The 15,183-nt window shown below is 33.0% G+C and overlaps 1 protein-coding gene across 1 annotated transcript; it reads left to right on the top strand.

Annotated features, from left to right (window-relative positions):
- The first annotated feature begins 7,282 nt into the window (after positions 1-7,282).
- Positions 7,283-9,325, top strand: LOC129732239 (glutactin-like). The gene is made up of 5 exons (XM_055692913.1): positions 7,283-7,497; positions 7,550-7,684; positions 7,741-8,622; positions 8,677-8,989; positions 9,049-9,325. The coding sequence occupies exons 1-5, from the start codon at positions 7,294-7,296 to the stop codon at positions 9,243-9,245; spliced, it is 1,731 nt and encodes a 576-aa protein (XP_055548888.1). The 5' UTR covers positions 7,283-7,293; the 3' UTR covers positions 9,246-9,325.
- The last annotated feature ends 5,858 nt before the right edge of the window (positions 9,326-15,183 follow it).

Below are 15,183 nucleotides of genomic sequence, written 5' to 3'. Positions count from 1 at the left end.
CAAAATTACAAAATTACAAAATTACAAAATTACAAAATTACAAAATTACAAAATTACAAAATTACAAAATTACAAAATTACAAAATTACAAAATTACAAAATTACAAAATTACAAAATTACAAAATAACAAAATTACAAAATTACAAAATTACAAAATTACAAAATTACAAAATTACAAAATTACAAAATTACAAAATTACAAAATTACAAAATTACGAAATTACAAAATTACAAAATTACAAAATTACAAAATTACAAAATTACAAAATTACAAAATTACAAAATTACAAAATTACAAAATTACAAAATTACAAAATTACAAAATTACTAAATTACTAAATTACTAAATTACAAAATTACAAAATTACAAAATTACCAAATTACAAAATTACAAAATTACTAAATTACAAAATTACAAAATTACACAATTACAAAATTCAAAAATTACACAATTACAAAATTACAAAATTACAAAATTACAAAATTACAAAATTACAAAATTACAAAATTACAAAATTACAAAATTACAAAATTACAAAATTACAAAATTACAAAATTACAAAATTACAAAATTACAAAATTACAAAATTACAAAATTACAAAATTACAAAATTACAAAATTACAAAATACCAAAATTACAAAATTACAAAATTACAAAATTACAAAATTACAAAATTACAAAATTACAAAATTACAAAATTACAAAATTACAAAATTACAAAATTACAAAATTACAAAATTACAAAATTACAAAATTACAAAATTACAAAATTACAAAATTACAAAATTACAAAATTACAAAATTACAAAATTACAAAATTACAAAATTACAAAATTACAAAATTACAAAATTACAAAATTACAAAATTACAAAGTTACAAAATTACAAAATTACAAAATTACAAAATTACAAAATTACAAAATTACAAAATTACAAAATTACCAAATTACAAAATTACAAAATTACAAAATTACAAAATAACAAAATTACATATATTAAGTAAACTTAGCTAGATTTATTCTGATTTTTGTTAAAAAATCATTTTTCACAACGCTTCCATATCCATCTCAAAACCCGAATCACTGCTCAATTATTCATCTCATGACGCTCCTATATTCATCACACTATTTATCATGAATGAACGTAGCCGCAGCCCGTCGTAGTAGGTTACCTAGATATCCCCTGTAGTTGTTTACGTGCAAAATTGGTCACCTAGGTAACCACTGCAGTGCTCTCGATTTATGCCAATTATGTCGGAATAATTCAACATTTTCAGTATGATTTTTTCGTATTAACAGAAACTGATTTGACAACTTTTGATTTTCTTCAACGCAGTAAAAAGAGATGAAAATACATACAATTGGGAATTAAGAATTACAGAAATTCATCTCATATATTTCTGCTAATTCGAGCTTGTTTTTGGAAATTTGAGGTAAACATTTCAAAGATTAATGTATTCTTATTGTAGTGAGTGATTTTTTTTAGTGATTAAAAAAAGTGGTCCGCTAGTGATGAAAAAAACTTTTGTTGGCAGCTGAACGAGTCCCATTGTAGCCATATAGAAGAATGCTTGAATTTTATTTTCTGATGCAGAATAAAAAGGATTAAATTAAATGAGTTTTCGAGTGCAGATGCACGAGTATATTATCACATTTAGTGCTTTTAAGTGAGTTTTTGAGGATAAAACTTTATGAGAAATCTAAAGTGAACTAATAAGAATCCATTTCATGGACTAGCAGGTTGGTTTAAGAAAAAAACATGCGGTTTTCCTGTTTTAAAGTGAGTTTTCATGTTGTATGAGATGAATATATGGGCTGAGATGAATAATGGAGCAGTTCACCTATTCAAATTCCTGTTCATTGTTTGTTATTTTTATTTGCTATTTTTTCTATTAAATGTTTTCTGTTTTTCGTTTTCTATTTTCTGGTTTCTATTTTATGCTTTCTGTTTTCTGTTTTCAGGTTTTTGTTTTCTATTTTCTATTTTCTGTTTTCTGTTTCCTGTTTTCTGTTTTCTGTATTCTGTTTTCTGTTTTCTGTTTTCTGTTTTCTGTTTTCTGTTTTCTGTTTTCTGTTTTCTGTTTTCTGTTTTCTGTTTTCTGTTTTCTGTTTTTTGTTTTCTGTTTTCTGTTTTGTGTTTTCCGTTTTCTGTTTTCTGTTTTCTGTTTTCTGTTTTCTGTTTTCTGTTTTCTGTTTTCTGTTTTCTGTTTTCTGTTTTCTGTTTTCTGTTTTCTGTTTTCTGTTTTCTGTTTTCTGTTTTCTGTTTTCTGTTTTCTGTTTTCTGTTTTCTGTTTTCTGTTTTCTGTTTTCTGTTTTCTGTTTTCTGTTTTCTGTTTTCTGTTTTCTGTTTCCTGTTTTCTGTTTTTTGTTTTTTGTTTTCAGGTTTCTGTTTTGTGATTCCTGTCTTCTGTTTTTCGTTTTCTGTTTTTGTTTTTTGTTTCCTAATTTCTGTTTTCTGTTTTCTATTTTAAAATTTCTGTTTTTTGTTTTCAGTTTTCTGTTTTGTGATTTATGTCTTCTGTTGTTCGTTTTCTGATGTTTGTTTTTTGTTTTCTGTTTTCTGTTTCCTATTTTTTGTTTTCTGTTTTCTGTTTTATGTTTTCTATTTTCTATTTTCTGTTTTCTGTTTCCTGTTTTCTGTTTTCTGTTTTCTGTTTTCTGTTTTCTGTTTCCTGTTTTCTGTTTTCTGTTTTCTGTTTTCTGTTTTCTGTTTTCTGTTTTCTGTTTTCTGTTTTCTGTATTCTGTTTTCTGTTTTCTGTTTTCTGTTTTCTGTTTTCTGTTTTCTGTTTTCTGTTTTCTGTTTTCTGTTTTCTGTTTTCTGTTTTCTGTTTTCTGTTTTCTGTTTTCTGTTTTATGTTTTATGTTTAATGTTTAATGTTAAATGTTTAATGTTTAATGTTTAATGTTTAATGTTAAATGTTTAATGTTTAATGTTTAATGTTTAATGTTTAATGTTTAATGTTTAATGTTTAATGTTTAATGTTTAATGTTTAATGTTTAATGTTTAATGTTTAATGTTTAATGTTTAATGTTTAATGTTTAATGTTTAATGTTTAATGTTTAATGTTTAATGTTTAATGTTTAATGTTTAATGTTTAATGTTTAATGTTTAATGTTTAATGTTTAATGTTTAATGTTTAATGTTTAATGTTTAATGTTTAATGTTTAATGTTTAATGTTCAATGTTTAATGTTTAATGTTTAATGTTTAATGTTTAATGTTTAATGTTTAATGTTTAATGTTTAATGTTTAATGTTTAATGTTTAATGTTTAATGTTTAATGTTTAATGTTTAATGTTTAATGTTTAATGTTTAATGTTTAATGTTTAATGTTTAATGTTTAATGTTTAATGTTTAATGTTTAATGTTTAATGTTTAATGTTTAATGTTTAATGTTTAATGTTTAATGTTGAATGTTTAATGTTTTTTGTTTTATGTTTTATGTTTTATGTCTTATGTTTTATGTTTAATGTTAAATGTTTTATGTTTTATGTTTAATGTTTGATGTTGAATGTTTTATGTTTTATGTTTAATGTTTGATGTTTAATGTTTAATGTTTTATGTTTAATGTTTAATGTTTTATGTTTTATGTTTAATGTTTTATGTTTTATGTTTTATGTTTTATGTTTTATGTTTTATGTTTTATGTTTTATGTTTTATGTTTATGTTTTATGTTTTATGTTTTATGTTTTATGTTTTATGTTTTATGTTTTATGTTTTATGTTTTATGTTTTATGTTTTATGTTTTATGTTTTATGTTTTATGTTTTATGTTTTATGTTTTATGTTTTATGTTTTATGTTTTATGTTTTATGTTTTATGTTTTATGTTTTATGTTTTATGTTTTATGTTTTACGCATCAAAATCAATTTCTTCAATTTAACTTTTGACGCACAACTAAGTCTATCAGGAAGTTCTGAATAGGGGCCTAAGATGAAAATAGCAAAACGGAAAAACGGAAGAATATGTCCTATATCAAATTCTTATAAGTCGGTTAGTTTTTTTTTTTTCAATGAATTTCTTTTGTTTTTGCGGAAATCGATTGGAAAGGCATCTATGCGTACGCCTCAATGCAGAAAGATATAGTTTGGTTTTCGAATTTCTGTACTGTTTAAATTTGTCAAGCCTTGTTGAAACAAATATTTCAACCCCTAATTGGTCGCTCAACGCTTGCTTTCTCTAGCATGGTCAACAGAATTATATACCTCGTAAGCCGAGCAAAGCATGTCAATATTCGATCAAAAGATGGTGAGGTTTAACGCGCATTTGAGTGTTTCGCAAGAAATTTCCCAAATGGGCTTTTCCCCACCCTCCAAGGTTAGATGATATAATTAAATAAATACAAATAAAAATACAAAAGCACTTTGCCAATCATTTTATTAGTAGATGGCGACTAGGGTGATTCTTACTAAGTTGCAGCAGGTAGCGGTACTTGAAAAACTGCTTTTATACGATAGCGGCACCATCAGCAGTAGGTACATCAGCCGACAGTTCCTTCAATGAAAAACTGCCGTATTTGGACGACACACAAATTTTTTTGGATAATTGCTTTCCTTAGCATGGTCGACAGAATTATTTATTTAGTAAACAGGGCATATACTATTTGAACTGTAAAATAGTTGGCTTCTGTTTAAACCAATCATATTATTAGTGGATGGCCACTAGGCCGGATTTACCAAGTGACGGCGGGTAGTAGCAGCGGCAACAACGGATAACAACAGCGGCAGCGGTTAGTGCAGCGGCATTACTTCTATCTAACTCTAGTTATGTGCAAATCCACGATCGCATGGTTGACCAGGAAACTACACTTTTTGAATGATAGACACCGAAATTACGATGGACTATCTAATCTTAATATTAATAACTTCCATCCGAGGCTAGTGAACCTAGTAGTTAGTGTGAACCTCTGGAAATAATGCGGCGGCACTGAAAAGGTTTAAAATGACAACTAGGGTTGAACAATTTTATCCCGGCTCCGGCCGTACTAATATGAGGTGATATTTGGCAATTCTTGGCTATTGTATTGAAACCGAGTGTAGACATTTTGAATTTAAAATTGATTGTTAAACGACCACAGATGCCATTTTGAATCTTTTCAATGTCATCACAATATTTTCCGAGTTATTTTATAAGTGTTAGTGCTAACCTTGCGACTTTGCATTCTCTACTTTTTTCAATGTTTCATAATGTTGTTTGCTATACCAAAACACACAGATTCATCGAAGAAAGTTTATTTTTATATCTTATATTCTCTGAGCAATTGATGATTTTTATTCAAATAATGCAGCAATTGTTGTCTTCAGGCGATGTTATAAATTGGACGGCACTCACAAAATGCTTTTTGATCTATTGTTTCCTCAGCTGAGTTGTTTCTTTAATTATTCTTCATTTTATAGAAGTTGGAGTTCTATAATTATTCCACTAAAAAGTGCGAAACAAATTTTACTTTTCTAATTTTTACAAATAAAAATTTGCTTTGTTCGGAAAAGTTATGGCCCGTTTTATATTTACCTATTTGAATGGACTTTTGTGGAATTTTATCTTGAAGACCTCCTAAAATCAACTTTTTATAGTTAGTTTCAATTTGTGATTGATCTACCTAATGCATAGTGAGAAACGAATTTTAACTTTTCTCATTTTAGCAAATAAAAATCTGTTTCGTTCGATAAAGTTATGATATTTTTAATACAAAACAACATTTCCGAAGATATTATACCTCTGTCTGTCTTCTTAGAGGGACTTTTGTGAAGTTTTCTATAGAATGTCCCTGAAAATCGATTTTTCCAATATAACTTTTTGAAGTAATTTTCTGCAGTTTTTCAATGTAGTTTGCTTTAATAAAAAATATTATTTCACTACAGAAGGTTTAATTAGTTGGATCAATAACAAAATTGAAACTTTTATAATATGTATCACACACACAACAATCGTCATGTTTCAGTAGACTTTTGGGCGAACGATCAGTTCTACAGCGTTCAAAAAACTTCTGTTTACTTTCGCGAGCCGGTGCATATCAAAAGTCTTTCATACATGATAGTTAAACGATTAGTAATTATTTGCATTGATTTAGTCAGTACCAACATAATCAATATTGATTACCGGTTGCACTGTTTTAATGATAGCAATCTTCTGAAAAATATTACCAATTGTACTGGTATTCATCATGACGTTATTATCACCGGTTAATACTTTATAAGTGTAACGATTAGGAGCCGTCTAGTACATTGAAAATACGCTACAGCATCAAATTCGTTATGAACAACAGACATTCGCTGTACTAGTTTTGAACTTATACAAGAGATGTGCTAACTTAACATGATATTGATGTGGTTTTGCACCATCCAACCTTTGCGTGTCTCTATAGCTTCTTGAATCAAGTTTGTTGGGTTTCCTGGCCCAGATGAATTACAACGTCTCAAAATGAAAAAATACCTGTGTTCAAAGCTGATTTATCTCTCGATGATCAACAAGGATAATGATCCAAACAGAAAATGCAGGTTGGTAGCATAGCGTAACATTATATTTCGTCGCCCCTCCATAAAAACCGAAGGTTAACAGTAGAATTTCTCTTTTCTTATCCACTGTGACGTCAACAGCCATAACCACTATCATCGGATAGTGATCTTGAACAAATTTATTGAATATGCAAGTGAAGTCATTTCAATTAGGGTAAATAAAGTTATTTAAGTGGAATTTGAACAGAAAATTAAAATAGCATTCAATAGTATACATATTTATATGACAGAAATCATATGCACACTACTTCTGGTGCCCAAAAAGAAGAAATCGGTAAGAGGTACAGTTTTGGACACCAGGGTCTATTCCGTATTCTTAACTAGATAAAAAAAAATCAAAATTAGATATCACAAATACTACAAACATATAAACTTCCGTTACCTTTTATATACACTCACAATATAATTAATCTGAAGAGAATGGCTCATGAGGTTGGTCGATAATCCGAAAGGTTTACACATGTTTATTACCGTTCTTATTTTTATGAATTAGAAAAATATATGTTTCAAAATATTGGAATTCACTAGAGTGAAAAAAATACTTACATTTAGAACGATATCAATATATGATTCTTAGTTACCCAAGTAAAACATACGGTTTGTCTAATTTAACATGAACGAAACCCCTCTCAAAGAGAAAACCTGCTCACGACTATGACACAGATAGCAGAAATCTTCTTATCTTGCCTCTCACGACAATATAAACACCTATCGATCAACGATTTATTACCCGGAATTGCTCTCAGTTTCAAATTAGTTCTGTATCAAAACACACGATGCTTTCATTGGTTCTATTACACACCTGGATTGCAAGCCTCGTTCTGGTTGGAGCCCAAAGCCTGCAGTCACCAGTCGTGAATATCCCCGAGCTCGGTACGGTACAGGGATCAATTACGTACACAAGTTGGACCAACCGAACGATTTACCAGTTCCTAGCGATTCCGTATGCTAAATCTCCAACCGGAAATTTGAGATTTCAGGTATATCGATTGCTTCGAAGTGTCACAGCAGAACCTAATCTTATCTATTTAGCCACCAGTCAAAGCGCCTAACTGGGAGGGAACATTAGATGCATCCAAGCCTGGTATCATTTGTCCACAGTCTGCGGGCGAGTATGTCAACCTACTCGACGAAGACTGCCTCACCTTATCGGTGTATTCCAATGACGTGAGTTTATCATTAGTTGAGAGTTAAATATACAGTATCATCTACCTTCGTTATAGCTCACCACTCCTCGACCCGTAATGGTATTCATCCATGGAGGATGGTTTTTCGTTGGAGCTGCAAGTCAGTACCAACCCAACTTCCTTCTAGAAGCAGATGTAGTTCTGGTGGTGATACAATATCGCCTTGGTCCATTGGGATTTTTGTCTACTTTAAGTGATGAAATTCCAGGGAATGTAGGCATTTTGGATATGATACTTGCACTGGAGTGGGTCCAAAATCACATCGCTTCTTTTGGTGGCAACAATCAACTCGTTACGATCTTCGGCGAATCTGCTGGATCAGCAGGAGTATCTGCTCTGTTACACACTCCGCTTACCCAAAAAAGACCGGAGCCACTGTTTCATCGAGCAATTCTTCAGTCGGGATCTGTATTCTCCCCATGGGCTACATGTGACACTCCGATTGATGGAGCTTACGATATTGCTAGACGTCTAGGTTGCACCGACAACTTGGAACAATGTCTACTGCAAACATCAGTCCAAGATCTTGTTGAGGCATTTGGATCTCATCGCACTAATACAATCATCAATCAAGGATATCCGAACGTTGCTGGCACAACGCTAGTCGTGGGTGGTCCTTCGGGACTTTTCCCTACGCATCCCAGCACCTTGCCAGTTTCTTCCAACATATCCGTGATGGCGGGCGTCACCTCTCAGGAGGGATTGTTTCTGTTGGACGAAATCTGCAGCTTACAACCGGAGAAACTGCAATCGCTAAATAGCTCCCATGATTTGCTATCATTCGTGCGCTTGCTGCATGAAAAGTTTGGTCAAACGAAACTCGATGGTGCTCTCGAGGGGTACGCGTTTTCGGAGCACTTTTTAGTGAGTGAAATTGATCAATTTAAGTGGAAAAATATAGTTCTCGGTTTGACAGATGTGAGTACACTTTAAACCATTTCTTATAAGTTATAAATTGAATTGTTCTCGAAGATTTGTGGTAACCATGGAATCAAAGGGCCGGTTTTGGTGGACACCACAGCACTCGCAACAGCCAATCCGGGTAGAGTTTTTCTTTACAGTTTTGATTATCCGGTGGATCCATCCGCGGAATTGCCGCTGGTGATTCCCTTTCCCTACGAAGGACCAGTACATCATGCAAACGATATGTATTATCTCTTTTCTTGGTCGAATTTGAGTACTACGGAGACTAAGATAGCTCAAGCCATGGTTCAACTTTGGACTTCGTTTGCCAAGACGGGTGTGCCCACGGCCGAAATAGTTCCCAACTGGTCCCCAGTGAAAAGTATACTTTTAAATTTGTTTAATTGGCAGTGTTTTAACAATTAACTGCTTTTTCAACAGATCTTTTTGGACCTTACTTGGTAATCGACGAAAACATGGAAGAAAAGGAAAACTTTCTGAACGAGTTTACGGCAACTACAAACAGGTATAGGACCAGCTTGGCTAATGGCAAAAATTATTCGAATGTTCTAACGATCATCATTGTTTGCTTGGTATTTGTTTTTCGAAGTATTCGATTTATTAATTATCGAAAATAATGCTACGAAATTACACATCGATTGCAAGCAAACTGACATGAACTACAGTAACTGAAACCCATTTCAGTAAATTTAGTAAATTTTTTCATTGTGTTTTTTGAAGAACTCCATATTTTTACTAAATCCAACAGTAATCATAGAAAACATCACTAAAATTTCAACGAAAATTATAAAAATGTCAGATTTCACAATTTCGATAAACTCTAGTTCTCGATCTGCTACTTGCATTCAACAAAAATACCACCATTTCAAGATAATTGTTTGAAGTTTTTAATTGTGACTTTATTTTTTGATCAGAGAAATCAAGGAATATCGAGGACAATGAAAATTAATCAGGTAAAATGTTGACCAAGATGCTGGGGTAATAATGCTTCGAGAGGTCATCATAACTTATGTATAATCACACAACATAACCGAACATACGGTTGGTGCCTAATTTTTCAAAAAAAAAAATGAATTAGTTTTCTAGTAGTAGACAGAAACTAACCAAGATATTGTCAATTTTCCAAATTTTTATTTTTGAATTATTTTTCGATCATGTTTGGCAGCACGTATCACATATTCAAAAATTAACATAGCTAACACTTATCGGGTGTGATCCCCAAAAGTTCTATTGTCAAAAAAAGTTTGGCATATCTAGGAAATGAAAGACGTTTGAATCCTTTGTAGTTCGAATAACACATGAGCATAAGCATTGACGACCGTACATATCAACGAGCTAATTCGCAGGCACTGATTTCATGTCCTGTGAGAGTTAGTATCCATGACTTATATTCGAATGCGAGTTGTAAAATGTAAATTATTTTTAAACGCGGGTATGGTCGCATCCAGCCTGTTCTTTTGTTAAACTATTTGAACATTCGCCGTTAATATCAATCTTTGACGCAAAAAATACCTAATAGAAGATAAAAATGGCAAAGTTCCACGCATACAAAGCTCTATAAATTTTATAAAAAAGGGACACACACACCTAAACTAAAACGTCCTAAATTAATTGTGTTGCGTCTATGAATATATAGCTTGGAGCTAAAAATAATCATTCAAAAGCCAGAGAAGTCATTGCCAGCAAAAAAAAAAAAAACAATGAAGGTATATCGAAACAAAATAATCGGACAAATTTTAAGTTCAAAATTTCAAACCATTTCAACAAATTGTGCGGTACGCGTCTTTTCTCAGGTAAGAAGTATGAATATCAACAATGAGAAAATATATAAAAAAGCTGCGCTTTGCGCGGTATAGCCTCAGCACACAATCAGCCCGAGGAATCGTGGGATACAACACACACGCGGATACTAAAAAATAAGTATTTGATTCATGTCGGTGAAAGCCAATATTAATTGAGCAAAGGTTAGGCAGATACCTACCGCCGTATTGGTGAAAATGTTGCATGCTCCCATTATGTACACACCCAACATGAAATCCGATCAAAGCGCTCGGGGATATTACGTCACAAAGTTTTATTTGAACAGTCAAGTGTGTTCATTTCTGTGGAGTGAACGGAGTGCATAGAACCTAAAATGCCGTTTTACTCAATAAAATCATGTGAAATTTCATCATACAAGATACGGAAAGGAAAACTACCAGTTAGCATGCATAGTTTTCCGTGGCATGAACCAACCCGAAAAGGAACATCCTAAAATGACGTAGCTTTTTTAAGGGTTTTTCTGACGCCCCCCTCCCCAATCATAGCATTTCGTCACAAAATCAGGACCACCCTCTAGATAATTACGTAGCTTTACAATAACCCCCCTCCCCCACATGATAATTTATTTTTCAAATTTTATTATCAAAAACATACTTTGTGTCATAAATGAACAACAAAAGACAAGGAAGTAATAAAAACAACCCAAAACATACAAAACAGTGATAAAAAAGAACAATTAGAAAAATTCCAAATTTTTTCTTAATTCCATATTTGCTACGTAGCTTGGCTTGACCCCCCACCCTACCCCTCGTCACCTTTCGTCACAAAACTGCAAATTACCTCCCCCTTCGAATGCTACGTCATTTATGAATGTTCCCAAACGGGTTTAAATTTGTGGGTCTCAGTTGTCAGCTGTTGCAAAGTTTGCGTGTTCCCAGCACTTCAAACCAGAGGGTCGAGTTTTGTCGGTCATCGACTATTTCTTGTTCAAAATAGTACGGCAATAATCATTTTAAATACTTACTGAATAGTCGTTCCAACTATTCTTACGCGACCTAAAATAGATCCGTCTGATAGAAGTTTGCGAGCTGAACATAAGGCACAGTTAGAATTAACAGCTAATTAATAGTTGGTTGAGAAATGCAGAGACAATTCAACGCAAGATCCCTCAAGAGATGGGCTGGCGAACCCCACCTTTCTCGTTACGTGTATAAACATCAGATAAAAACACATGAAAAAACACTGTAAGGAGAAAAATTAATAAGTATAATATAGTTCAGATGAGATACCACGGTAATTTTCGAAATTGTTGTACTATTACAGGAAGAAATAGCCAGAAAACTAGGCACTTTGTAGAATAAAATTTGATTTATTTCATTTATTTTTATAATGACTTTTTGGGAGGCCCTATCTATGTTGAATATTGGCTAGAAATTGAAAATTAAATCTGGTTGTATCAGAACTCTATTCGTTCCTCTTCACCAGATGTTTATAAATTGATTTCCAAAATAACGAGTAAAAATTCTCTTCCCAAAAGTTGTATTAATGCTTAAAATTCTGTTTTATCAATATCTACCAGTGCGTTGTAATGAAACCTTAGACATTGTGACGTAGAAGCTTTTAGCATCAGGTTTGTTTACTATGTTTTCGTTACCAAAACAATCAAACCCCTTCTTTCTCCTAACCTGTTTATTTATTATAGTTGGGTGAAAGCCACCAGCAGTTTGAATAAACATGTCTGTAAATGTATGCATTTATCTTAAAGCGAATTTCTTTATTCCACCAGCTCACCTCGTTTTGACCTGGAAGCGCACTAACTGCTGTCAAAACCTTTTTTTATTCGCTCGACATTGACCCAGTTTTGACCTGGAAGCGCCTGCAAAACAGACAGGTTCGCACTGTGATTTTTGTCAGTTTTGCGAGTGGGTTCACCAATACTATTACATCGTATCTGTCAAAACGGTCAAAACACGCGGGTGATGCTGAAAACAAAAGAAAAATGTGATTTGTCGTCTGTGCAGTGAAATCATGGAACGCAGTGAAGAAATAATTGCTGCAGCAAAGGTATTTGTTATGGAATTAATGGAATCGGATTTAGATTTGGATTCCAATTCCAATTCCAAGTTCGAAAGTGCTTTAATCAGAATTTTCAGTAAGCCATCGAGAACAAGCAGGAGTCGGGTGGCGAGACAAAAAAAAGGCTGACCAGATTTTCTAGGGACAAATAGGTACGAAAAAACGGGACACTTGGGAAAATTAATTTTTGCAAATTATTACTAACCAAAGCGACACATACAAAAAATTATTCATTGCCTTGTTCTGTACAAAAATATTTAACCGGTAATAAAATTTTACGCAGTAGAACGTAATGCTAATAAATTGTCATAAGAAAGATAGGAATCTTGTCTAACAATTATCATGGCTCTTACGGTCTCAACTTGCAATCACGAAATTTAATCAGCTCATATACCGTTGACGATTGAAAATGCCCTTTACTGGACACGGTACTACCAGCAAAGCACGACATGTACTCAATAGAGCAAGAAAAACATATTTTCCTTTTCGTAAAATATTTGAACCCAACGGTTTGCAACTGTCATGAACTCTATTACTGAAGCTTTATCAGAAAAATTTTCAACGAGTAAGTACAAAACGGCAAAAAGACAGGACGGTTGCTAATTGTCGAAAAACGGTACGTCTGGTCAGCATAGACAAAATGCTTACTCGATTTGTTACGGAGCAGCACACTGCCTTCACCATGCCATGCGATGCTGGCAAATTCATCCAGAACCATATCATATTCCTGGAGGTTGATGGTTGATGGTCCTTCCATTTGGCAGAAAAGAAATTTTTCCAAATACACCAGAATTTCAGAAAAACGAAAAAAAAAAGAAAATTTTGCGCGAACAAAAGAGCGAAAAAAAGTCAAAACCGATGTGAACAACGCTTATTTTTTATTGTCAATACCAGAGTGCAGAGATGGCGGGATGGAGAAAAGTATTTTGAAAGCATAAGGCAGTCCACGGGTGGCTTTTCAATGTTTGTACGTTTGTTATTGTTGCTGTTTTTCGAGCTGCAAAACCAAAACACGACCAAAACAGAAATCTTTTAATGTCGGCAATAATATCAAAAATGATTTGTTATTGTTGTATTTAGGATTGGCACCCGCAATACAAGAGTTACCGATCGGATAGCATTTGTTTTTCACGCTTCTGGATCCGGGTTGCATCCGCATACGTAAAGCTGTCATAAGTTGAAAACAGACTTAAATCAGCTGATCGCAACTGTCTCGTGGATTGCCTTATTTATGTTTACATCGCACATGGTCTCACGCACACCAACGCAAGGCTTTAGATGGTAGATCGAGATCGTTTTTTTATTCCACTTGAAAGTTGGCACTACCCCCGTGGAATAAAGAAATTCAGTATTAGACGCCGAAGCAGCATTCAGTGAGTCAAGCATGCCGCCGCGCTCGCACCCGAGCGAGCACAAACAAACCGTTTCCATGTGAACAAGAGAGCCGCTCTCTTGGCTTCTGCCTCTCAGCAGAACTTGCCGTCGCACATAGGGGTATTTCAAGTGAAAAGTTGGAAACAATTATTTTCATGCGCAATAACGCTGAAATTTGTATATTTAGCAGTTCTTATGTCTTTAATATGAAAATTACAATTGAAAGATCAATAATATCTACGTTGCAGTGATAAATAACTTTTCTTATATACAGACCTCGTTCGATTTTGGCACGTTTCGTTTTTAGCACGGTTCAATTTTGGCAACATAAAAACTTTGGACGTGTTGCCACCAGCAACCTTTCAAGCGTGGAATTTAATTCTCGCTTCAGTCCGGTAGCCATTGGACAACACTGTTCGGATTGGTTATATAATTGGCTATTGAATTTTCTCTTCAGCCCGGTAGGCATCATAAAAAATTTAAATTTGGACGTGTTGCCAAAATCGAACATGGCCTGTAGATTATTCAAAATCATATATACGTCGGCTTGAGAAAGGCTGTTAGCTTCAATAGAATTGTAGCACTAGCCTCGCGATTTACCTGTACACCAAACAGTTGATCATGAAGTAATGATTATTAATAATAAACAGAAGATCGAGCTCCGAATCAGAATGTAGCACTGAGGATTTGCTGTTATGCTGACACCTTTGATACAGACTGAACAAAAATAAACGATTGATCAGAAACAGATTTAGATGGAAATTTATTTTTCTTCATGTTTAATTTTTATACAGTTAAACGAAGTGAAATATAAAAACGTTTATTCATCAAACTCATCATCAAAATCGTACTCAAATGTTACAATGACATCTTTAGAGGAATTCATCTGTTCTGTAACCAAGAGACTTAAAGTATCTGGACAAAATTGCGAGGATGTTTTTCTTGGCATTTTTCGCAAACTCGTAAGAAATGGATCGGAACTTAATAGCAACCTAATAATTACATCTAGATTACATTCTACTCTCGATGTTTTTCTCGCAAAGTTTTGTCTGTATTTGCGAAAGTATTTGTTACTTGCTTCAGCAGCTTCTTCTGAATGCTGTCCAATTGGTAGAATTGCATGTCGAATTACCTCTGCAACATGCATCAAAATTTTGTGCAAAGTTGGCGTCATAGGGTACAATCCATAGTGTTGCACATAAAGCTTAGCTGTCTGTAAAGCGAACAATGAAAATTTTTCCTGGTCAATACTGTATCCACTTGAAATAGCTTCCAATATAACTTTCATTTTATTAATTAAATCTCCCAGAAATTTGTCTCCCAGATGGTCTCGAGGTACGATGC

This window comes from Wyeomyia smithii, chromosome 3 (assembly GCF_029784165.1).
Source record: "Wyeomyia smithii strain HCP4-BCI-WySm-NY-G18 chromosome 3, ASM2978416v1, whole genome shotgun sequence".
Classification (NCBI taxonomy): domain Eukaryota; kingdom Metazoa; phylum Arthropoda; class Insecta; order Diptera; family Culicidae; genus Wyeomyia; species Wyeomyia smithii.
Note: the sequence above shows the minus strand (reverse complement) of the source record. Positions and strands in the feature narration are given on the sequence as shown.

What these genes read in the sequence shown, in the direction of transcription:
- LOC129732239 (XM_055692913.1), top strand. Translation starts at nt 7,294, where the DNA reads ATGCTTTCATTGGTTCTATTACACACCTGGATTGCAAGCCTCGTTCTG. An exon ending in TAGTTCTCGGTTTGACAGAT is followed by an intron (nt 8,623 to 8,676) that starts GTGAGTACACTT and finishes TTGTTCTCGAAG; the next exon opens with ATTTGTGGTAACCATGGAAT. An exon ending in CAACTGGTCCCCAGTGAAAA is followed by an intron (nt 8,990 to 9,048) that starts GTATACTTTTAA and finishes CTTTTTCAACAG; the next exon opens with ATCTTTTTGGACCTTACTTG.